Source organism: Ziziphus jujuba, chromosome 2 (assembly GCF_031755915.1).
Source record: "Ziziphus jujuba cultivar Dongzao chromosome 2, ASM3175591v1".
NCBI classification, from domain to species: domain Eukaryota; kingdom Viridiplantae; phylum Streptophyta; class Magnoliopsida; order Rosales; family Rhamnaceae; genus Ziziphus; species Ziziphus jujuba.
This window is the reverse complement of record NC_083380.1, coordinates 10,132,729-10,158,251: the sequence shown is the minus strand read 5'-3', so window position 1 is coordinate 10,158,251 and position 25,523 is coordinate 10,132,729. Positions and strand designations below refer to the sequence as shown.

General features: G+C 34.1%; 3 protein-coding genes and 2 pseudogenes across 3 annotated transcripts; all 5 read left to right on the top strand.

The window, feature by feature from the left end:
• On the top strand, positions 1-1,949 carry LOC107418226 (cytochrome P450 71AP13-like; annotated as a pseudogene).
• Positions 1,950-6,866: 4,917 nt separating this feature from the next.
• Positions 6,867-10,606, top strand: LOC107418224 (cytochrome P450 71AP13-like; annotated as a pseudogene).
• A 1,744-nt stretch (positions 10,607-12,350) lies between these two features.
• Positions 12,351-14,322, top strand: LOC107418236 (cytochrome P450 71AP13-like). Its single transcript, XM_060814956.1, has 3 exons — positions 12,351-12,354; positions 12,402-13,318; positions 13,457-14,322. The coding sequence occupies exons 1-3, from the start codon at positions 12,351-12,353 to the stop codon at positions 14,066-14,068; spliced, it is 1,533 nt and encodes a 510-aa protein (XP_060670939.1). The 3' UTR covers positions 14,069-14,322.
• A 1,831-nt stretch (positions 14,323-16,153) lies between these two features.
• On the top strand, positions 16,154-20,921 carry LOC125422776 (cytochrome P450 71AP13). The gene is given in 6 exon segments (XM_060814955.1): positions 16,154-17,151; positions 17,312-17,427; positions 17,429-17,631; positions 17,634-17,931; positions 18,060-18,351; positions 20,200-20,921. Coding segments are annotated over 6 exon segments (2,472 nt in total). The 5' UTR covers positions 16,154-16,200; the 3' UTR covers positions 20,812-20,921.
• Positions 20,922-22,698: 1,777 nt separating this feature from the next.
• LOC132799104 (cytochrome P450 71AP13-like) lies at positions 22,699-24,804 on the top strand. Its single transcript, XM_048474935.2, has 2 exons — positions 22,699-23,811; positions 23,950-24,804. Exons 1-2 carry the CDS (start codon positions 22,912-22,914, stop codon positions 24,559-24,561), a joined length of 1,512 nt encoding a protein of 503 aa, XP_048330892.2. The 5' UTR covers positions 22,699-22,911; the 3' UTR covers positions 24,562-24,804.
• The last annotated feature ends 719 nt before the right edge of the window (positions 24,805-25,523 follow it).

Sequence of the window (25,523 nt, the reverse complement as noted above, 5' to 3'; positions counted from 1 at the left end):
ACCTTATGTGAGCATAACTCTATATATAGAGAGAGGAACAGAAAAAAGGTGAAGCCCTGTTGAGATATACCGATTTTAGTTTTAGAGAACCTTAATGGCTTTCCTTCAATGGCTAAAGGAACCCATCTTTCTCTTCGCATTCCTTTTCCTTTTAGTGTGGCTGAAGTTCATCTTTAAGGAAAAATCAACAAAAAAACAACTTAATCTTCCACCAAGCCCATCAAAACTACCCATAATTGGTAATCTGCACCAGCTCAACAGCAGCATGCCTCACCTCTCTCTCTTTAGCCTGGCCAAAAAGTACGGTCCCATATTATTCTTACAGCTCGGTCAGATCCCAACTGTGGTTGTCTCATCAGCTAGACTAGCTTAAAGAAGTATTGAAAACACATGATCTTGCTTTATGTAGCCGTCCACAATTTTTTTCTGCCAAACACCTTTTGTATAATTGCACTGATGTTGCATTCTCACCTTATGGTGCTTATTGGAGGCATATTCGAAAAATTTGCATACTTGAGGTGCTGGGTGCCAAAAGGGTCCAATCATATAGGTTTGTTAGAGAAGAAGAACTTGCACGTTTGGTTCATCGGATTGCAGACTCTTATCCCGGTACCACCAATCTGTCTAAGTTTCTTGAAACGTACGCAAACAACATCATTTGCAGGGTAGCATTTGGAAGGGACTTCTCAGAAGGAGAGTATGACCAGCATGGGCTCCAAAAAACGCTGGTGGAGTTTCAAGAACTGCTTGGAGGATTGAGTCTAGGAGATTTCTTCCCTTCAATGGAAGAAATTATACACAGTTTTACAGGAATGAAATCAAGACTACAGAAGACCTTTCGAAGATTCGATCTTCTTTTAGACCAGATTGTGAACGAACATCTCAACCCCATGAGAGAAAAAGAGGAGCACAAGGACCTTGTGAATGTTTTACTTGATATACAGAAGAATCGTTCACTTGAAATGCCCCTCACCATGGATAATGCCAAAGCTATCATCTTGGTCAGCAAACATTTTTTACTGCTTCAATTTACATTCACTGCAAACTCACAGCTTTGGACTTCCATACTAAAAAAAAAGTTGACTATATAGAAATTCCACTTGTTATTATTATTGGCTTCAAAATTACCACTCATTAGAATCATTGTTACCGTTTCAGGACATGTTTTCAGCAGGAACAGACACAACTTTCAGAACCATTGACTGGGGAATGACAGAGCTCATCATGAATCCTAAAGTCATGGAAAAAGCACAAGCTGAAGTAAGAAGAGTTGTGGGAGAGAGAAGAGTAGTGATAGAGAGTGACTTGTCTCAACTGCACTACATGAAAGCTGTTATCAAAGAAATCCTTAGACTACATCCTCCTGCTCCACTATTACTCCCAAGAGAGTCTATGGAACACGTAACAATCGATGGGTACAATATTCCAGCCAAAACTCGAATCTTTGTGAATGTCTGGGCAATAGGAAGGGACCAAGAAAGTTGGGAAGATCCAGAAATATTTGAACCAGAAAGATTTATGGGCAGCACCATTGATTTCAAAGGGCTGGATTTCGAACTGATACCTTTTGGTGCTGGTAGAAGAGGCTGCCCTGGTATTGCTTTTGGAACTGCAAGTATTGAGCTTGCACTGGCTCAACTTCTTCATAGTTTTGATTGGGAGCTTCCTCTTGGCGTTACAGCTAAAGAATTGGATATGACAGAAGTTTTCGGCATTACAATGCACAGACTAGCTGATCTGATTGTGCTTGCCAAACCACACTTTTCGTAAGACAGTATGCGGTTAATAAATAGATGTATAACAGATGAAAGAGTGCTACTAGCCTTTTCACTGTTTCAATAAATGGTAACATAATGAAGACCAACTATATTTGTAGTTCATGAGCTCTGGTTTCTCCTTTAGACTTGCAATGGAAGATATTACAGTTCTGTCAGTAATTTCAAAGGTAACATTTTAGGCATTTCACATCAACACTGATATTGCATTCTGCGAAAAAAGCTAAACAAAGTTGTTTTGATTGGATCAAAAATGAAGGACTAGAATCATTGCATTTCATCACGCAATTGACTATACAAGCATGAAAAGGAGAACAAAAATGAAAATTCATGAAAGTGAAAAAAGAAATATAATTATTGATAACAAAAAATATATCATGAAGAGAAAGCTAAGTTCACAAGATAATGGAGTGAAGAAACAGGATTAATTTTTTTGTTTCTATATTGTGATTTACTAAGCTGTGAGCAATGTCTCTATACACATACATTCAAGTGCATGTGCATCTATTAAGCCTCATTGTGATCTTTAGTTTCTTCCTGAAGATATTGACCATCCAGCTGAGCACCACACGAAGAAGGCACCAACAATGAGCAAAAGACTCCAACCTGTGCCGAAAGACAATCAAACATGAGTTTAGTCTCTTCAAAGTGATTAATCAGCAGGTTGTTTTACAAGAAAACGACATAATTAGCAGACAAGCAGAGAGCACCAATCGATAAGCCGACCCTTCTTTGGCTGCTGCAGCTCTTTGTTGATCTGTCCAACTGAAAACAAGAAACTGACGTTTCCTTGGGACGACAATGATCACTATTCACGAGTGATAACCCCCAAATCCTGTGTTCTATATTAAAAATAATATTCATCAAAATAAAATAACAATAATAATAAAACATAATAAATAGAAGTGCACCTTTTGATTGAAAAAGAAGAAGAAGAAGAAATGTCTAATGCCTTTTCATTCATTTCTGAAAAGATAAAGATATGTATGGTAAAAAATAGGAAAAGAAGTACAATCATCAAACTACAGACATTGGTCAATCTTTGCATAGAACACCAACAAAGATGTTGCAAACAAGTGGTTCATCAGCCATACATTTCAATAATTAATCAGGCAAGGCCTGATCTTGGTTTTTGACTTTATAAACATAATTATCCAATCTATAGGCATCAAGTGGATTCTCCAATCTCATGGAAATTAGAATCACGGAAATTGAAGGTTTTGACACCTTTCTCAATCCAGATTGACAGAAAAACCTTGGCGAGAATAACCTTAAGATAGGTCACTTCCAAGTAATGAAATATTAAGTTCTGCATTCTCTAGCACAGCATTGAAATATTAAACATATTAATTGTTTTTTTCTGAGATTCATGTCTAAAGGAAATGTATTTATAAGCCACAATCTGAAATTACAATTAAAATTACAATTACATTCACTATCTTTTACTGTTTGGGCATCCGAGGAACATGACATGGCCCATCGGTTCCCCATGTAATTTATAGCCACATCCTGAATATATCTTCTACTATAAGTCTATAAACTTGATTGGTTGTTAAGTCATGTAGTAACCCATTTGTATTGTATTATTACTGTTTCTAAGTTTCAACTTCAATATATAATTTTATTTTATTGGGACAGCCTAGATGCAATCACCATCGTTGAAAATCTATAGGTCCTAGTTCAAAAGCAGATTTCAAAATTTTCCTTCCCAATTCATTAAAAAAAAAAAAAAAAAAAAAAAAAAGAAAGAAAGAAAGAAAAAGAAGAAAAGAACCTTCAATAATTTTATTTTATTTTATGTTATTTTTTAATGTTGAAAGTTGGAAAATTCAAACTATTATAGATGCAGTTTGGTATACAAACATTTTCTTGCATGATGGTGTGTTGTATTATTCAAATTTATTAATTTATATATATATTGGGACGACTCAAAATAATAAAGATAAAGAAATAAAAAGAATAACAAAAAATAAAACAAAATCAAGACCAATACTTGTAAAATCTGTATGGTACAGAAAATAAAGGGTATGGATTGATTCTCTGTTCCCCTACAATGCTATCAACCTCACCAAAGCATCCTATGTGATCTGTCCAATGTTGTTTTCTTTGGCGAAGAAAATCTCTCCACGTTATCGAATTATCTTAGAGCTACCAAAACCACACTATTTCATTCACCACATGTCAATCACATTCTGTGTAGGCCACTCTCAAAAGTAAACAAGTCTTCGCAGTTTTTTTTTTTTTTTTTTTTTTTTTTTTTTTTTATAAATAAATCTTGTGAACTCAATTTCTTACTGAAAACTGGGTTTTTAAATTTAATTCAATTCGTTTGGAGTATATATATATGTATATATATATATATATATACGTTTCAGTTATATCCTGAAGTTTGGTCTCATATTCCAGACCAATCACTTGAGAGAGTGTGTGTCTCCATTGAGTCCGTTATTGATTTACTGGTCCAAGATTTTCCAGTTTTTGGATATTTCATATTTTCTGTACATAACGTTAAACCTCTTCAACTCTTATCATTCAGTAGATGGACGTCACTTGTCATAGGTACACAGTTAAGTTCCAGAGAACTCCAATGACTTTCCTTGAATGGCTATGGGAACCCACCTTTCTCTCTGGAATGGTTTTCCATATGGTGTTGCTCAAGTTCATCTTCAAAATGTCAAGAAAAAGATAAGTGAATCTCCCACTGAGCCGTTCAGAACTACTACTAATTGGTGATCTTCACCAGCTAGGCAGCATGCCTCATCTCTCTCTCCGAAGCCTGGCAGAGAAGTATCGTCCTATATTCTCCATAGATTTGATTGGCAGCTTCCTCTAGGCACTACAGCGAAAGATTTGGATATGACAGAAGTTTTTGGCATTACAATGCACAAGATAGCTGATCTGTTTGTGCTTGCCAAACCACAGTTTTCCTAAGATGGTACGAAGTTAATAAACAGATATATAATAGATGAAACATTGCTGCTAGCCTTTTCTGTTTCAATAAATATAACATAATGAAGACCAACCGCTTTTGTAATTCACGAACTCTGGCTTGTCCCTTTAGACTTGCAATGGAAAATAATACAGTTCTGTCAGTAATTTCAATGGTGCAACATTTTAGGCAATTCACACCAACACCATTCTTGTATTCTCTGTCAAAAAGCTTAAACATAATTGTTTTAACTGGATAAAAAATGAAGGCCTATAGTCTTTACATTGATAATTACTGATATGAACAATATATCAAGAAGAGAAAGTTAAGTTCGCAAGAAAAATGGACTTAAGGAAATAGGACTAATCTTTTGTTTCTATATTGTGATTTACTAAGCTGTGAGCATTGTCTCGAAACAAATACATCTAAGTGCATCTGCATCTACTAGGCCTCATTGTGATCTTAGTTTCTTTTTGAAAATATTGCCCCTAGTAACTAAGTACCAATGAACAAGGCATCAGCAATGAGAAAAGACTCCAACCTATGCCAAAAGACAATCAAACATGAGTTTGGTCTCTTCAAGGTGATTCATCAGCAGGTTGTTTCAACAAAAAATTACATAATTACCAAACGGCCGGATAGATGACAATGACAAGGAGTGATAATCCCCTCGTTCTAGGTTCAATATCTAAAAAAATCCCCCTCCACAATTTAATATACATCGGAAATAAAAATAATAAACAAAGGTTTTTTTTTTTTTTTTGGTGAAAATGTCTACTGCCTTTTCATTCATTTCTGAAAAGACAAAGATATATACAGGAAAAAATAGGAAAAGAAGTACAATCACCAAACTCCAGACATTAGTCAATCTATGCATAGAAACACTGGGAGACATGTTGCTAATCAGTGTTTAATGAGACCTGCATTTCAATAATCAGGGAAAGCTTGACCTTGGTTTTTGACTTATAAACAGAATTATCCAGCCGATAGGCATATAGATATAGTGGACTTTTCAATTTCATAGAAATCAAATCATGAAATGGATGATTTTGACACTTTTTTTTGTTCAAGATTGAAATACCTTGGCGAGAATAATCTTTACATGTGTCACTTCCAAGTAATGCATTGTTAAAGTCTGTACTCTGTAGCATGGCATAGAAATATTCAAGTAGTAATTTTATTTTATTTTATTATTATTATTATTTTTAAATATACAATTAGATGCACTTTCTGATACCGTTTGGACATCCAGGAACATCATAGGACCCATCAGTACCCCATGTAAGTTATAGCCACATTCTGAAACATATCTTCTCCTCTAAACTTTGATTGGTGATCAAGTCATGTAATAAATAACCCATTTGTATGTGAACCTTTATAGCTGCAGTTTTGGTATACATCAATTTCTTCCATTATGCTTTGTGTATAATTTTACAATTATTATTATTTTTTATTTTGGGACGAGAGAAAAAAAAAAAAAAAGGAAAACTAAGAAAAGAAACAAAATAATGAGTCATGACCAACACTCAATACAGTCTGTATGGTACAGAAAATCAAGGGTCTGGACTGATTTCCCCAAGATGCTATATTTCCTTTTCAACCTCACAAAACCATTGTCAATGATCTGTGCCCAATGTTGTTTCTTTGGAAAAAGGAAATCTCCCCACGTTATTGAATTCTCTTAAATTACGAAAACCATACTATTTTTCATCCCTACATGTCAATCACATTTTGTGAGGCCACTCTCAAAGTAAAAAAGAGAAAAAAAAAAAAAAAAAGTCTTCAACAGGCTTTTCTTTTTTTTCATTTTTTTCAACTGATTGTTAATATATCTTGTGGACTAAATTTCTTACGGAAAACTTTTTTTTTTTTATTAATAATTTGATTGGAGTGGATTTAAAAATATAATTTAATCAATCCTGTTTCAAACAGATCAATTGAGGCAGATAGAGTGTCACCATCAACAGTTAGTAGATAGATCTGTCCTTTATTGATATACTGGTCCAAGATCTTTCCTGTTTTTGGATCTTTCAGATTTATCAAACATTTCCTTACTTGTATCATTCAGTAGGACCCACCAGGATGGGCATTAATTGTCACATGTCAGAATTAATATGCATATGAGCTGTTCCTTTTTTTTTTTTTTTTTTTTTTTTTTTTTTTTCGCTCACAACATATGAGGTGGTTCTTTGTTTATATGTAAATATATACAGAAGTGTACTTAGTTGAGTTTCAGAAACTCCAATGGGTCTCCTTGAATGGCTAAAGGAGCCCTACTTTCTCTTTGCATTGGTTTTCTTTTTAGTGTTGCTCAAGTTCTTCCTGAAGAAGTCAAGAAAAAGAGAAGTGAATCTCCCACCAAGCCCTTCAAAATTACCAATAATTGGTAATCTTCACCAGCTAGGAAGCATGCCTCACCTCTCTCTCAGAAGCCTGGCAGAAAAGTATGGTCCTATATTTTCCTTGCAACTTGGTGAGATCCCAACTGTGGTGGTTTCATCAGCTAGACTTGCCAAGGAAGTAATGAAAACCCATGATCTTGCTTTGTGTAGCCGTCCACAAATCTTTTCTGCCAAACACCTCTTCTATAATTGCACTGATGTTGCATTCTCACCTTATGGTGCTTATTGGAGGCATATTCGGAAAATTTGCATACTTGAGCTGTTAAGTGCCAAAAGGGTCCAATCATATAGCTTTGTTAGAGAAGAAGAAGTTGCTCGTCTGATTCGTCGGATTGCAGATTCCTATCCCGGTACCACCAATCTGTCTAGGTTTCTTGAAGTGTACGCAAATGATGTCCTTTGCCGGGTAGCATTTGGAAGGGACTTCTCGGAAGGAGGAGAATATGAGAAGCATGGATTCCAAAAGATGCTGGAGGAGTATCAAGAATTGCTTGGAGGATTCAGTCTTGGAGATTTCTTCCCTTCAATGGAGTTTATACACAGTTTAACAGGAATGAAATCGAGACTGCAGGAAACCTTTCGACGATTTGATCATCTTTTTGACCAGATCGTGAATGAGCATGTCAACCCCATGAAAGAAAAAGAGGAGCATAAGGACCTTGTGGATGTTTTACTTGACATAAAGAAGAATGGTTCACTTGAAATGCCCCTCACCATGGACAATATCAAAGCTATCATCTTGGTTAGTAAACATCTTTTACTCCTTCAGTCTATTATGTTCACTAATCACTCACAGCTTTGGAGTTTAAAATCCTTTGTCTATACTAAAAAGTGAAAAGATGAGCAGTTTTTGATCCAATTTTAACTGTTCATTTTGGTTCAAAAAAGGTACTTCACCATGAGTTTTGCCTTCTTCTTTTTTTATTTTATTATTATTATTTTTTTTCATGTGTCAAAACTGGTTCCACCCCGTAACTACCAGTTTTTCATTAAAGTGGTTTTGACTTTATTATATAAATGCCCTTGCAATATCTTGCTTTTAAAGAATTTAACATGCCTTTGAATTTTTTATTTATTTAATTTTTAATAAACAATAAGGGTATTAAAGAAAATTTGTCCACAATTTGTACAATTTCCAGTTCTAAAACTATAAAATAGTCCTTTTGCGTCAGTTTTATTATTTAAATACCCTTACTTTTAAAGAATTTAATATGCCATTGAATTTTTTTTTTCCAATTAAAAACAAGGGTATTGAAATAAATTTGTTCCATTAAATTATCCAATTTTCAAACTCCTAAAATTACAAAATAATCTTTTATTTTATAATCGATATGTGAAAGAAGAAAGGAATGATAGGTTAGATATCTAATTGCTTTATACCAAATTATAAAATTATCACTTGCTTTTTAATATATATATATATATATATATTTGGTGAATGCCTACTTTTTAATATATGTTAAAAAAAAAAAAGGTTGGGAAAGACTTCTTAAATTGCTTTATTTATTTATCTATTTTTTATTTTTTTTATTTTAATTTGGATTATTGTTTATTAGAAATTTATAGTTTTAACTTTCACCACCTTAATTTATAAAGTCTTCTTTAATATAAATTTTAAATATTATGAATTAATAAAAATATGTTTTCTTATCCTTTTTTTTTTTTCTTAATCTGTTTTGAAGTTTTTCGTTTTCTCTTTTTCTTTCAAAAGAAATTATGTGAAATTTCTCATTCAACTGTTGAAAAATGTTAACAATTATACTAAACGATAATTTATTAAATTGCACTGTGAAAACTTTTTAACGATTATAACGCAAAGTGAAATCATTGCATAATTTGGAAATGAAAATAGTTTTTAATTTTATAGATAATTTCATATGATACATTATTTATCTAATTCTATTTTATTAGTCAAAAAAACCATTAAAATTTGTAGTGGTATAAAAACTTTATTAAATATTAATCCACATGCATTGCACAAGACCACATCTAGTATTGAATATAAATTCCATTAGTTATTTTTTGCATAAACACCACCACTCAAAATTATCTGTTGAAAATAGGGTTTAAATTGCAAATAGACTTTGCTATTGCTGTTGAAAACAAAGTTGCAGCAGTAAAATAAAAATAAAATTGTAAAGTAGTAAAATTGAAAATAACATTTCAAATTATGTTAAACTTTGAAAAACTTAAAATAAATTTTCAAAGATATGTTAAACTTGAAGAAATTAAAATAAAATTCCACAGTTTGTTAAATATTGAAGGAAATAGAAAATTAGAAAATGGAAGAAGAAAATATAAAATATTGCATTTGATAAAATGTAAAATTTCAATACACAAAATAAAACATAAAATCTTAATAAACTTAAAATATAAAATTTGTGTACTACTAAAATATAAAATATGAGTACATAATAAAATATAAAATGTGTGTATTGAAAAGAAATCTAAACATAAAATTTTATAATTACAGGGATATAATTCTAATTTAACTTGGAATAGGAAACTAAACAAATATAAAAAAAGAAAACTAAACAAATATAGAAATAGGAAACAAAACAAATATAGAAAAAGAAAACTAAACAAATAATCATTAGTAAAATCCTAAAAATAATTTTTTAAAAATACTAGAAAAATCTCATAGCTACAACAGTATCATTGTTTTTGTTGCAGGATATGTTTGCAGCAGGAACGGACACAACTTTCTTCACCCTTGATTGGGGTATGACAGAGCTCATCATGAATCCTAAAGTCATGGAAAAAGCACAAGCTGAAGTAAGAAGAGTTGTCGGGGAGAGAAGAGTTGTGTTAGAGAGTGACTTGCCTCAACTGCACTACATGAAAGCTGTTATCAAATAAATCCTTAGACTGCATCCTTCTGCTCCAGTATTACTCCCAAGAGAGTCTATGGAACACGTAACAATCGATGGGTATGATATTCCAGCCAAAGCTCGAAACTTTGTGAATGCCTGGGCAATAGGAAGAGATCCAGAAAGTTGGGAAGATCCAGAAATATTTGAACCAGAAAGATTTAGGGGCAGCACCATTGATTTCAAAGGGCTGGATTTCGAACTGATACCTTTTGGTGCTGGTAGAAGAGGCTGCCCTGGTATTGCATTTGGAACAGCGAGTATTGAGCTTGCACTGGCTCAACTTCTCCATAGTTTTGATTGGGAGCTTCCTCTTGGCGTTAAAGCTAAAGATTTGGATATGACAGAAGTTTTCGGCATTACACTGCACAGGATAGCTGATCTGATTGTGCTTGCCAAACCACACTTTTCCTAAGATGGTATGCAGTTAATAAATAGATGTATAACAGATGAAAGAGTGCTACTAGCCTTTTCTCTGTTTCAATAAATGGCAACATAATGAAGACCAACTATATTTGTAGTTCATGAGCTCTGGTTTCTCCTTTTAGACTTGCAATGGAAAATATTACAGTTCTGTCAGTAATTTCAAATGTAAAATTTAGGCAATTCACATCAACAAACTTTATTTCATTCTCTGCCCAAGTGCTAAACATGATTGCTTTGACTGGATGAAAAATGGACTATGCAGGCATGAAAAGTAGAACAAAGAATGAAACCCATGAAAGTGGAAAATAAAATATAATTATTGATAGCAACGATGTATCAAGACGAGAAAGCCAAGTTCACAAGAAATAGGATTGATCTTTTGCATGCTTCTATATTGTGATATGCTAAGCTGTAACCATTGTCTCTATCAAATACATTCAAGTGCATGTGCATCTACTAAGCCTCATAACCATCTTTAGTTTCTTCCTTAAGATATTGACATACTGGCTGAGCACCACAATGAAGAAGGCATCAGCAATGAGAAAAAACACTCCAACCTGTGCCAAAAGACAATCAAACATACGTTTAGTTTCTTCAAAGTGATTCATCAGCAGGTTGTTTTAAAAAAAAAAAAAAAAATTATAAAATTTAAAAAAAAAAAAGAAAAAAAAAGAAAAAAAGAAGAAGAAGAAAATGACATGATTAGCACAGAACACCAATTGAACCCAACCCTTATTTGGCTGCTGCAGCTCTTTGTTTATCTGTGCAACTGGAAACAAAACATTCTAGTCCCTTTGGGACAGATGATAATGACCACTAATGCTAACCACCAAGTCCAAATCCTGTTCCATATCTAAAAAAAAAAAATACTCCCATTCTCTATTTAATATACATCCGAAAGAAAAATAATAAAATAATAAATAAAAGTGCACTTTTAGAATAAAAAAAAAAAAAAAAACATGTATACTGCCTTTTCATTCATTTTAAGTACAATCACCACACTACAGGTATTAGTCAACCTATGCGCAGAACACTAGGAAACATGTTGCCAATCAGTGGTTAATCAGCCCTATAATCAGGCAAAGCATGACCTTTGGTTTTTTCTTATAAACAAAATTACCCAATCTATACAAATCTAGTGGAATTTTAAATTTCACTGAAATTAGAATCATGAAATGGATGATTTAATTTGACACTTTTCTCAATCAAGATTGAGAAAACCTTGGCGAAAGGCGAGTATAATTTTAAGATAGATAACTTCCAAGTAATGCATTATTAATATTAAGGTCTGTACTTTGTAGCATGGCATTTACACATTCAACATATTATTTATTTATTTATTATTATTATTTTTTTTTTTTTGGGTCACTCATGCCTAAAAGAAATATAATTTATAGCCACGTCCTGAAATTAAATTATATGCAGTTTCTGATACTGTTTGGACATCCCAAGAACAAGATATGGCCATCAGTTCCCCAAGTTATTTATAGCCACGTACATAAACTTGATTGGTAATATAGCTTCTTTTATAAACTTGATTGGCGGTTTAGTATGTAAGAACCCATTCATATTATTATCGTTTCAACGTCAATAATTTATTTTTTATTTTTTCTTTTTTTTACTTTTCTTAATATTGAAAGTGGGAACCTCTATAGATTCAGTTTTAGCATGCAACATTGTCTTCCATGATGGTATGTGTATTCTTTCATTTTTATTATTACTATAATTTGGGTTGGACAAAATAACAAACTTAAAAAATAAAACAAAACCATGACCAATACTTATAGATCTTGTATGGTACAGAAAATCAGGGGTGTGGATTAATTTCCCCAAGATGCTATATTTCCCTTTCAACCTTCCCAAACCACCCATCGTGATGTGCCCAATGATTTTTTATTTATCATTCGGTAGGACCAACCAGGATGAATGTCACTTATTGCTTATCACAATGAGTATATGTACATGGACCATGTATATGTAGAAATGTACACAATTTGAGTTTCAGAGAACTCCAATGGCTCTCCTAGAAAAGTGGTAAAGGAACCCACTTTTCTCTGTGTATTGGTTTTCCTTTTGGTGTTGCTCAAGTTAATCTTCAAGAAGTCGAGAAAAAAAGAAGTGAATCTCCCACCAAGTCCTTCAAAACTACCAATAATTGGTAATCTTCACCAGCTAGGCAGCATGCCTCACCTCTCTCTCAGAAGCCTGGCAGAAAAGTATGGTCCTATATTGTTCTTGCAGCTTGGTGAGATCCCAACTGTGGTGGTTTCATCAGCTCGACTTGCCAAGGAAGTATTGAAAACCAATGATCTTGCTTTGTGTAGTCGTCCACAAATCTTTTCTGCCAAACACCTCTTCTACAATTGCACTGATATTGTCTTCTCACCTTACGGTGCTTATTGGAGGCATATTCGGAAAATTTGCATACTTGAGCTGTTAAGTGCCAAAAGGGTCCAATCATATAGCTTTGTTAGAGAAGAAGAAGTTGCTCGTCTGATTCGTCGGATTGCAGATTCTCATCCCGGCACAACCAATCTGACTAAGATGCTTGGACTATACGCAAATGATGTACTTTGTCGCACAGCATTTGGAAGGGACTTCTCTGGAGGAGGAGAGTATGACAAGCATGGGTTCCAAAAGATGCTGGAGGAGTATCAAGAATTGCTGGGAGGATTCAGTCTTGGAGATTTCTTCCCTTCAATGGAGTTTATACACAGTTTAACAGGAATGAAATCGAGACTGCAGGAAACCTTTCGACGATTCGATCATCTTTTCAACCAGATCTTGAATGAACATCTCAGCCCCATGAGAGAAAAAGAGGAGCATAAGGATCTTGTGGATGTTTTACTTGATATACAGAAGAATAGTTCCCTTGAGATGCCCCTCACCATGGATAATGTCAAAGCTATCATCTTGGTCAGTAAACATCTTTTACTGCTTCAATTTATGTTTCACTAGTTACAGCTATGGAATTCCAAATGTTGAAAATAGATTCCACTAGTTATTTTTAGCATAAAAAACCATCACTCTATAGCACCATTGTTTTTGTTTCAGGACATGTTTGCAGCAGGGACAGACACAACTTTCATCACCCTTGATTGGGGAATGACAGAGCTCATCATGAATCCTAAAGTCATGGAAAAAGCACAAGCTGAAGTAAGAAGAGTTGTGGGAGACAGAAAAGTAGTGTTAGAGAGTGACTTGCCTCAACTTTACTACATGAAAGCTGTCATCAAAGAAATCTTTCGATTGCATCCTCCTGCTCCAGTATTAGTCCCAAGAGAGACTATGGAACGTGTAAAGATTGATGGATATGATATTCCAGCGAAGACTCGAATCTTTGTGAATGCCTGGGCAATAGGAAGGGATCAAGAAAGTTGGGAAGATCCAGAAACATTTGAACCAGAAAGATTTATGGGTAGCACTATTGATTTCAAAGGGCAGGATTTTGAGCTCATACCTTTCGGAGCTGGTAGAAGAAGCTGCCCTGCTATTACATTTGGAACAGCGAGTGTTGAGCTTGCACTTGCTCAACTTCTCCATAGCTTTGATTGGGAGCTTCCTGAAGGTGTTACAGCGAAAGATTTGGATATGACAGAAGTTTTTGGCATTACAATGCACAGGATAGCTGATCTGATTGTTCTTGCCAAACCACACTTCTCCTAAGATGGTACGTAGTCAATAAACAGATGCATAATAGATGTAACAGCCTAGTCTCTTCCAATAAATCCAGCATACCAAATACCAACTACAGTTGTAGTTGATGGAAATTTGGTCCCTCCTAATGGGCTTGCAATAGTAAATATTACGACTCTGTCAGGAAATCAGCCAGATTTTGTGGGTGGGTGTTGGATGGAATTCAGCATGTCATTGTCCAGTAATTTGAATAGTAATACTAAATGCATTTGTTTCAACACCAATATTGCATTCTCTGCCAAAAAAGCTATAACATGCATTGTTTTGACTGCTTTTACATGCAAGCAAAAATGAGGGACTAGGTGTAATAGCATTTTATAGCTTAACTGGCTAATCAAGCATGAAAAGTAGATCACTTAATGGATCTACCATTACGTTCCCACGTAAACTGGAAAAGGAAATATAAATATCGATAGCAACAATATATCAAGAAGAGGAAGCTATGTTCCTAAGAAAATAGAATAAAGAAATAGGATTAATCATTAAGCAGTAGAATGAACATAACATATACTTTGCTACTCTGTAAAAAACTTATATTAATCGAACAGCTTGGCTATTTTTTCTTTCCAAGGCAAAACTGCTTTGACCAAATACATTTTGAGGCAACTGCAGCTTGATTAATTCTGCCATAGTAGATGATTAATGTGGCTCTTCTATACCTGTCATAGGTCAAGGTAGGCACGCCGCTCCACTAACCCCTATACAGTGATTATGTCTAATTAAGAGAATTGTGGCATATAATCAGAGATTTTTTATTTTTATTTTTTATTATTTTTTTTTTTGATATCAAAAAAGGAAGGTCAAAGCAAATAGCAATGGCATTTCCAAGTAAGACCGGTTAACCCATGCCTACTGAACAAGGGAACAATTAAGAGAAAAGTTGTAAAGGGGGAATAATGGTGGAAATATCAGCAAAGTTATTCAACCAAGAAAAAGAAAAATGAAATGTAGAAGGGCAAGACTTGCATAAAATATTTGGATTACCAGCTGTGCAGTCAAAACTAGTGTAACATGTTCTATATATTTATAGAATTGAGAACAATTTCAGATAAGAAGCTCAGTGCATTTTACATTAACTAGAACTAAGATGACAATCAGCAAGAAGAATATTAAAATGAGATAACAGACAGGAGTATAGTAATGAAGTACTTGTTGAACACAATTTTTACTTCATTCTAGCAAGGCTTGTCCACCTTTTTGTGTCCTGTAGAGGGACAAGCATCAACTAAGGTTTTATTAGAGTGTTGAATTGCATACCAATCTCCCCTTGGAGTAAGAACTTTTACTTTTTCTTCCCTGACCTACAAGAACAGTAAAAGTTCCAAATTAAAAACCTGAAGGATAATATCTCCATGAACTGCTCATACACATGCATAATCTTAAAAGATTTAAGGATAAATATTTTTCCATCAAAATAACTGACCATTTCCTGAAAATAATAAAAGGCTGCTAAAGGATTAATGAAGATATTGTCTTTGGTCCTCAAAATGCAGGAGCTAATAAAAAGTCTAATGACAGAAAACCATGTGCTCAAAACCGTGTGCTCATAGTCAAGAATCTATTAAAGTTTCCCTTATGAATATAGTTAAGAATTATTATTATTTACTGTAGCAAGAATAATGGATTATTGTGTGGAGGAGAAAACCTTGCCATTACAGTCAAACAATCATATTTTAGTGACTATCATTGATCAGAGCTTTCTTAAAAGTAGAAACTTCAGCACAATACAGACGATTGCTTAACTTAAGATTGGAGCTTACAAAAATAATTGGGTAAGAAAGTCTTCAAATGACACCATGGTATGTAATCGTCTTTTTTGGACTCATTATAACCCACATCAAGGATAATATTAGTCTCACATAAACAATTTAAAAAAGATTTTAATCCAGGAATTTTTCAGCTTTTGGGTCTTTCAGATTTTCAGTGCCCAAAATGGTAAACTCTCACGTTCTTACTATTCAGTAGGACCACCAGAAATTCAAAGGAAGAAAGTGACTGGTGTGGATTATTTGTATGCAAAAAGACCTTGATATACGGCAAGTCCATGAATAAAAAAGAAACACAGACGAAGACTAGCAAGGATAGATCCGGATGAATACCGGATGAATATAGATAAGAGAGACGTATTGAGTTTAGTTTTAGAGAATCTAATGGCTTTCCTTCAATGGCTAATGGAACCCATCCTTCTGTTTTCATCGCTTTTCATTTTAGTGTTGCTGAAGTTCATCTTTAAGGATAAGTCAACAAAAAGACAACTTAATCTCCCACCAACCCCTTCAAAACTACCAATAATTGGTAATCTTCACCAGCTTATCAGCATGCCTCTCCTCTCTCTCTGCAGACTGGCAGAAAAATACGGTCCAATATTTTTCTTACAGCTCGGTCAGATCCCAACTGTGGTGGTTTCATCAGCTAGACTGGCCAAGGAGGTATTGAAAACCCATGACCTTGCTCTATGTGGCCGTCCACAAATCTTTTCTGCCAAACATCTCTTATACAATTGCACTGATCTTGGTTTCTCACCTCATGGTGCTTACTGGAGGCAAGTTCGGAAAATTTGGACACATGAGCTATTAAGTGTTAAAAGAGTCCAATCATATGGCTTTGTTAGAGAAGAAGAAGTTGCTCGTATGGTTCGTCGGATTGCAGAGTCTTATCCCGGTACCACCAATCTGTCTAAGATGCTTGGAATGTACGCAAGCAATGTCCTTTGCCGGGTAGCATTGGGAAGGGACTTCTCGGAAGGAGGAGAGTACGACAAGCATGGGTCCCAAAAGATGCTGCAGGAATTTCAAGAATTGCTTGGAGGATTCAGTCTTGGAGATTTCTTCCCTTCGATGGAGTTTCTACACAGTTTAACAGGAATAAAATTGAGACTACAGGAAACCTTTCGACGATTCGATCATCTTTTCGACCAGATTGTGAATGAACACCTCAACCCCATGAGAGTAAAAGAGGACCATAAGGACCTTGTGGATGTTCTACTCGATATACAGAAGAATGGTTCACTTGAAATGCCCCTCACCGTGGATAATGTTAAAGCTAGCATCTTGGTTAGTAAACATCTTTTGCTGCTTTAATTTATATTCGCTACTTATTCACAGTTATAGACTTCCTTATAAAAACATAAAATACAAATTCTACTCCTTATTATTATGACCATTATCATTCATTAAAATCACCACTTGCAAAATATGGTTGTTGCTGTTACAGGACATGTTTGCAGCAGGAACTGACACAATTTTCATCACCCTTGACTGGGGAATGACAGAGCTCATTATGAATCCTAGAGTCATGGAAAGAGCACAAGCAGAGGTAAGAAGAGTTGTCAGAGAGAGGAGTAGTGCTAGAGAGTGACTTGCCTCAAATGCACTACATGAAAGCTGTCATCAAAGAAATCTTTCGCTTGCATCCTCCTGCTCCAGTATTGCTACCAAGAGAATCCATGGAACATGTAATTATTGATGGGTACGATATTCCAGCCAAAACTCGAATACTTGTCAATGATTTCAAAGGGACCAAGAAAGTTGGGAAAATCCAGAAAGTTGGGAAAATCCAGAAACATTTGAACCAGAAAGATTTATGGGCAGCACCATTGATTTCAAAGGGCATGATTTTGAGCTGATACCTTTTGGGGCTGGTAGAAGAGGCTGCCCTGCTATTACATTTGGAACTGCAAGTATTGAGCTTGCACTGGCTCAACTTCTCCATAGCTTTGATTGGGAGCTTCCCCTTGGTGTTACAACTAAAGATTTGGATATGACAGAAGTTTTTGGCATTAACATGCACAGGATAGCCGATCTGATTGTGCTAGCCAAACCACACTTTTCCTGATAAGGTATGGAGTCAATAGATGAAAGAGTACTACCACCCTAGTCTGTTCTAATAAATGAACATACCGAAGACCAGCTACAGTTGTAGATGATGAACTTTGGTCTCTCCTTGTGTACTTGCAATGATATTACAGTTCTGTCAGTAATTTCAGTGGTAACACTTACAGGCAATTCACATTGACACAAGAGTTGCATCGCTGCCAAAAAGCTAAACATAATTGTTTTCTCTGGGTGAAATCGAGACTGCAGGAAACCTTTCGACGATTTGATCTTCTTTTAGACCAGATTGTGAACGAACATCTCAACCCCATGAGAGAAAAAGAGGAGCATAAGGACCTTGTGGATGTTTTACTTGACATAAAGAAGAATGGTTCACTTGAAGTGCTCCTCACCATGGACAATATCAAAGCTATCATCTTGGTTAGTAAACTACTAAACATCTTTTACTCTTTCAATTTATTATGTTCACTAATCACTCACAGGTTTGGAGTTCAAAATTCTTTGTCCATGCTGAAAGATGAGCAGTTTTTGATCCCATTTTAACTGTTTATTTTGGCTCAAAAAAAGCACTTCACCATGCGTTTTGCCCCTTTTTGTTTTTTGGTCACGTGTCAAAAAGTGGTTGCGCACCTCAGCTGTCCTGTTTCCATTAAAGCAGTGGTTTTTGCAATACCATGTTAAAGAATTTAGCGTGCCATTGAAGTTTTTATTTATTTAATTTTTAATAAACAATAAGAGTATTAAAGTAAATTTGGTCCACAATTTGTACAACTTTCAGCCCTAAAATTACAAAATAAAACTACAAAATAGTCCTTTTGCGTTAGTTTTATTTTTAAATACCCTTACTTTTAAAAAATTTAATATGCCATTGAATTTTATTTTATTTTTTTTCAATTAACAACAAGAGTATTAAGATAAATTTGGTTCATTAAATTATCCAATTTTCAAACTCCTAAAATTATAAAACAATTTTATGTTTTATAATCGATATGATCGAAGAAATGAATGATAGGTAAGGAATATATAATTGCTTTATATGGAATTATAAAATTATCACTCGCTTTTTAATATATATATATATATATATTTAGTGAATCTCTGCTTTTTAATACATGTAAAAATAAATAAATAAATAAATAAAGTGTTGGGAAAGACTTCTTCAATTGTTTTATTTATTTATTTATTGATTTTTAGAGTCTTCTTTAATATAATTTTTAGATATTATGAATTAATAAAAATATGTGCTCTTATCCTTTTTTTTTTTTCATCTGTTTTGAAGTTTTTCTTTTTCTCTTTTTCCTTCAAAAGAAATTATGTGAATTTTTTCATTCAAATGTTCCAAAATGTTAATAATTATACTAAATTATAATTTATTAGGTTGCAATGTGATAAATTTTAAATATTAGAATGCAAAGTGAAATCATTGCATAATTTGGAAATGAAAATTGTTTTTAATTTTATAGATAATTTCATATGATAGATTATTTATCTAATTCTATTTTATTAGTTGAAAAAACCACTATAATTTGTAGTGGTTAAAAAACTTTATTAAATAATTATCCACGTGCATTGCACAAGACCACATCTAATATTGAATATAAATTCCATTAGTTACTTTTTGCATAAACACCACCACTAAACACTATATGTTAAAAACAGGGTTTAAATTGGAAATAGACTTTGCTATTACTGTTGAAAACAAAGTTGCAGCAGTAAAATTAAAATAAAATTGTAATGTAGTAAAATTGAAAATAAAATTTCAAAATTATATTAAACTTTGAAAAAATTAAAATAAATTTTCAAAGATATGTTAAACTTGAAGAAATTAAAATAAAATTCCAAAGTTTGTTAAATTTTGAAAGAAATAGAAAATTAGAAAATTGAAGAAGAAAATATAAAATATTGTATTTGATAAAATGTAAAATTTCAGTACACAAAATAAAATATAAAATCTTAATAAACTTAAAATAAAATTTGTGTACTACTAAAATATAAAATACGAGTACATAATAAAATATAAAATGTGTGTACTGAAAAGAAATCTAAACATAAAATTCTATAATTACAGGGATATAATAATAATTTAACTTGGAATGGGAAACTAAACAAATATCAAAAAAGAAAACTAAAAAAATTTAGAAATAGGAAACAAAACAAATCTAGAAAATGAAAACTAAACAAATAATCATTAGTAAAATCCTAAAAATAATTTTTTAAGAATACTAGAAAAATCTCATAGCTACAACAGTATCATTGTTTTTGTTTCAGGATATGTTTGCAGCAGGAACGGACAAACCTTTCTTCACCCTTGATTGGGGTATGACAGAGCTCATCATGAATCCTAAAGTCATGGAAAAAGCACAAGCTGAAGTAAGAAGAGTTGTCGGGGAGAGAAGAGTTGTGTTAGAGAGTGACTTGCCTCAACTGCGCTACATGAAAGCTGTTATCAAAGAAATCCTTAGACTGCATCCTTCTGCTCCAGTATTACTCCCAAGAGAGTCTATGGAACACGTAACAATCGATGGGTATGATATTCCAGCCAAAACTCGAATCTTTGTGAATGTCTGGGCAATAGGAAGGGATCCAGAAAGTTGGGAAGATCCAGAAATATTTGAACCAGAAAGATTTATGGGCAGCACCATTGATTTCAAAGGGCTGGTTTTCGAACTGATACCTTTTGGTGCTGGTAGAAGAGGCTGCCCTGGTATTGCATTTGGAACAGCGAGTATTGAGCTTGCACTGGCTCAACTTCTCCATAGTTTTGATTGGGAGCTTCCTCTTGGCGTTAAAGCTAAAGATTTGGATATGACAGAAGTTTTCGGCATTACACTGCACAGGATAGCTGATCTGATTGTGCTTGCCAAACCACACTTTTCCTAAGATGGTATGCAGTTAATAAATAGATGTATAACAGATGAAAGAGTGCTACTAGCCTTTTCTCTGTTTCAATAAATGGCAACATAATGAAGACCAACTATATTTGTAGTTCATGAGCTCTGGTTTCTCCTTTTAGACTTGCAATGGAAAATATTACAGTTCCGTCAGTAATTTCAAAAGTAAAATTTAGGCAATTCACATCAACAAACTTTATTTCATTCTCTGCCCAAGTGCTAAACATGATTGCTTTGACTGGATGAAAAATGGACTATGCAGGCATGAAAAGTAGAACAGAGAATGAAACCCATGAAAGTGGAAAATAAAATATAATTATTGATAGCAACGATGTATCAAGACGAGAAAGCCAAGTTCACAAGAAATAGGATTGATCTTTTGCATGCTTCTATATTGTGATATGCTAAGCTGTAACCATTGTCTCTATCAAATACATTCAAGTGCATGTGCATCTACTAAGCCTCATAACCATCTTTAGTTTCTTCCTTAAGATATTGACATACTGGCTGAGCACCACAATGAAGAAGGCATCAGCAATGAGAAAAAACACTCCAACCTGTGCCAAAAGACAATCAAACATACGTTTAGTTTCTTCAAAGTGATTCATCAGCAGGTTGTTTTAAAAAAAAAAAAAAAATTATAAAATTTAAAAAAAAAAAAGAAAAAAAAAGAAAAAAAGAAGAAGAAGAAAATGACATGATTAGCACAGAACACCAATTGAACCCAACCCTTATTTGGCTGCTGCAGCTCTTTGTTTATCTGTGCAACTGGAAACAAAACATTCTAGTCCCTTTGGGACAGATGATAATGACCACTAATGCTAACCACCAAGTCCAAATCCTGTTCCATATCTAAAAAAAAAAAAAATACTCCCATTCTCTATTTAATATACATCCGAAAGAAAAATAATAAAATAATAAATAAAAGTGCACTTTTAGAATTTTAAAAAAAAAAAAAAAAAAAAAAAACCATGTATGCTGCCTTTTCATTCATTTTAAGTACAATCACCACACTACAGGTATTAGTCAACCTATGCGCAGAACACTAGGAAACATGTTGCCAATCAATGGTTAATCAGCCCTATAATCAGGCAAAGCATGACCTTTGGTTTTTTCTTATAAACAAAATTACCCGATCTATAAAAATCTAGTGGAATTTTAAATTTCACCGAAATTAGAATCATGAAATGAATGATTTAATTTGACATTTTTCTCAATCAAAATTGAGAAAATCTTGGCAAAGGGCGAGTATAATTTTAAGATAGATAACTTCCAAATAATGCATTATTAATATTAAGGTCTGTACTTTGTAGCATGGCATTTACAAATTCAACATATTATTTATTTATTTATTATTATTATTATTATTATTTTTTGGATCACTCATGCCTAAAAGAAATATAATTTATAGCCACGTTCGGAAATTATAATTATATGCAGTTTCTGATACTGTTTGGACATCCCAAGAACAAGATATGGCCCATCAATTCCCCAAGTTATTTATAGCCACGTACATAAACTTGATTGGTAACATATCTTCTTTCATAAGTTATTTATAGCCCCATAAATTTGATTGGTAATATAGCTTCTTTTATAAACTTGATTGGCGGTTTAGTGTGTAAGAACCCAATCATATTATTATCGTTTCAACGTCAATAATTTATTTTTTCTTTTTTTTTTTTCTTTTTTTTTACTTTTCTTAATATTGAAAGTGGGAACCTCTATAGATGCAGTTTTAGCATGCAACATTGTCTTCCATGATGGTATGTGTATTCTTTTATTATTATTATTATTACTATAATTTGGGTTGGACAGAATAATAAACTTAAAAAATAAAACAAAACTATGACCAATACTTATAGATCTTGTATGGTACAGAAAATCAGGGGTGTGGATTAATTTCCCCAAGATGCTATATTTCCTTTTCAACCTTACCAAACCACCCATTGTGATCTGCCCAATGATTTTTTATTTATCATTCCGTAGGACCAACCAGGATGAACGTCACTTATTGCTTATCACAATAAGTATATGTACATGGACCATGTATATGTAGAAATGTACACAATTTGAGTTTCAGAGAACTCCAATGGCTCTCCTAGAATGGGTACAGGAACCCACTTTTCTCTATGTATTGGTTTTCCTTTTGGTGTTGCTCAAGTTAATCTTCAAGAAGTCCAGAAAAAAAGAAGTGAATCTCCCACCAAGCCCTTCAAAACTACCAATAATTGGTAATCTTCACCAGCTAGGGAGCATGCCTCACCTCTCTCTCAGAAGCCTGGCAGAAAAGTATGGTCCTATATTGTTCTTGCAGCTTGGTGAGATCCCAACTGTGGTGGTTTCATCAGCTCGACTTGCCAAGGAAGTATTGAAAACCCATGATCTTGCTTTGTGTAGTCGTCCACAAATCTTTTCTGCCAAACACCTCTTCTACAATTGCACTGATATTGCCTTCTCACCTTACGGTGCTTATTGGAGGCATATTCGGAAAATTTGCATACTTGAGCTGTTAAGTGCCAAAAGGGTCCAATCATATAGCTTTGTTAGAGAAGAAGAAGTTGCTCGTCTGATTCGTCGGATTGCAGATTCTTATCCCGGCACAACCAATCTGACTAAGATGCTTGGACTATACGCAAATGATGTACTTTGTCGCGAAGCATTTGGAAGGGACTTCTCTGGAGGAGGAGAGTATGACAAGCATGGGTTCCAAAAGATGCTGGAGGAGTATCAAGAATTGCTGGGAGGATTCAGTCTTGGAGATTTCTTCCCTTCAATGGAGTTTATACACAGTTTAACAGGAATGAAATCGAGACTGCAGGAAACCTTTCGACGATTTGATCATCTTTTCAACCAGATCTTGAATGAACATCGCAACCCCATGAGAGAAAAAGAGGAGCATAAGGATCTTGTGGATGTTTTACTTGATATACAGAAAAATAGTTCCCTTGAGATGCCCCTCACCATGGATAATGTCAAAGCTATCATCTTGGTCAGTAAACATCTTTTACTGCTTCAACTTATGTTTCACTGCCCACAGCTGTGGAATTCCAAATGTTGAATATAGATTCCACTAGTTATTTTTAGCATAAAAGACCATCACTCTATAGAACCATTGTTTTTGTTTCAGGACATGTTTGCAGCAGGGACAGACACAACTTTCATCACCCTTGATTGGGGAATGACAGAGCTCATCGTGAATCCTAAAGTCATGGAAAAAGCACAAGCTGAAGTAAGAAGAGTTGTGGGAGACAGAAAAGTAGTGTTAGAGAGTGACTTGCCTCAACTTCACTACATGAAAGCTGTCATCAAAGAAATCTTTCGATTGCATCCTCCTGCTCCAGTATTACTCCCAAGAGAGACTATGGAACATGTAAAGATTGATGGATATGATATTCCAGTGAAGACTCGAATCTTTGTGAATGCCTGGGCAATAGGAAGGGATCAAGAAAGTTGGGAAGATCCAGAAACATTTGAACCAGAAAGATTTATGGGTAGCACTATTGATTTCAAAGGGCAGGATTTTGAGCTCATACCTTTCGGAGCTGGTAGAAGAAGCTGCCCTGCTATTACATTTGGAACAGCGAGTGTTGAGCTTGCACTTGCTCAACTTCTCCATAGCTTTGATTGGGAGCTTCCTGAAGGTGTTACAGCGAAAGATTTGGATATGACAGAAGTTTTTGGCATTACAATGCACAGGATAGCTGAGCTGATTGTCCTTGCCAAACCACACTTCTCCTAAGATGGTATGTACTCAATAAACAGATGCATAATAGATGTAACAGCCTAGTCTCTTAAATGCAACATACCAAATACCAAATACAGTTGTAGTTGATGGAAATTTGGTCCCTCCTAATGGGCTTGCAATAGTAAATATTACAACTCTGTCAGGAAATCAGCCAGAATTTTTGGGTGGGTGTTGGATGGAATTCAGCGTGTCATTGTCCAGTAATTTAAATAGTAATACTAAATGCATTTGTTTCAACACCAATATTGCATTCTCTGCCAAAAAAGCTATAACATGCGTTGTTTTGACTGTTTTTACATACAAGCAAAAATGAGGGACTAGGTGTAATATCATTTTATAGCTTAACTGGCTAATCAAGCATGAAAAGGAGATCAATTAATGGATCCACCATTACGTTCCCACCTAAATTGGAAGAGGAAATATAAATATCGATAGCAACAATATATTAAGAAAAGGAAGCTATGTTCCTAAGAAAATAGAATAAAGAAATAGGATTAATCATTAAGCAGTAGAATGAAGATAACATATACATGCTACACAAACTTATATTAATCGAACAGCTTGGCTATTTTTTCTTTCCAAGGCAAAACTGCTTTGACCAAATACATTTTGAGGCAATTGCAGCTTGATTAATTCTGCCATAGTAGATGATTAATGTGGCTCTTCTATACCTGTCATAGGTCGAGGTAGGCACGCCGCTCCACTAACCCCTATACAGTGATTATGTCTAATTACGAGAATTGTGGCATATTATCAGAGAGTTTTTTTTTTTTTTTTTTTAATATAAGAAAAAGAAGGTCAAAGCAAATAGCAATGACATTTCCAAGTAAGACCGGTTAACACTTGCCTCCTGAACAAGGGAACAATTAAGAGAAAAGTTGTAAAGGGGGAATAATGGTGGAAATATCAGCAAAGTTATTCAACCAAGAAAAAGAAAAATGAAATGTAGAAGGGCA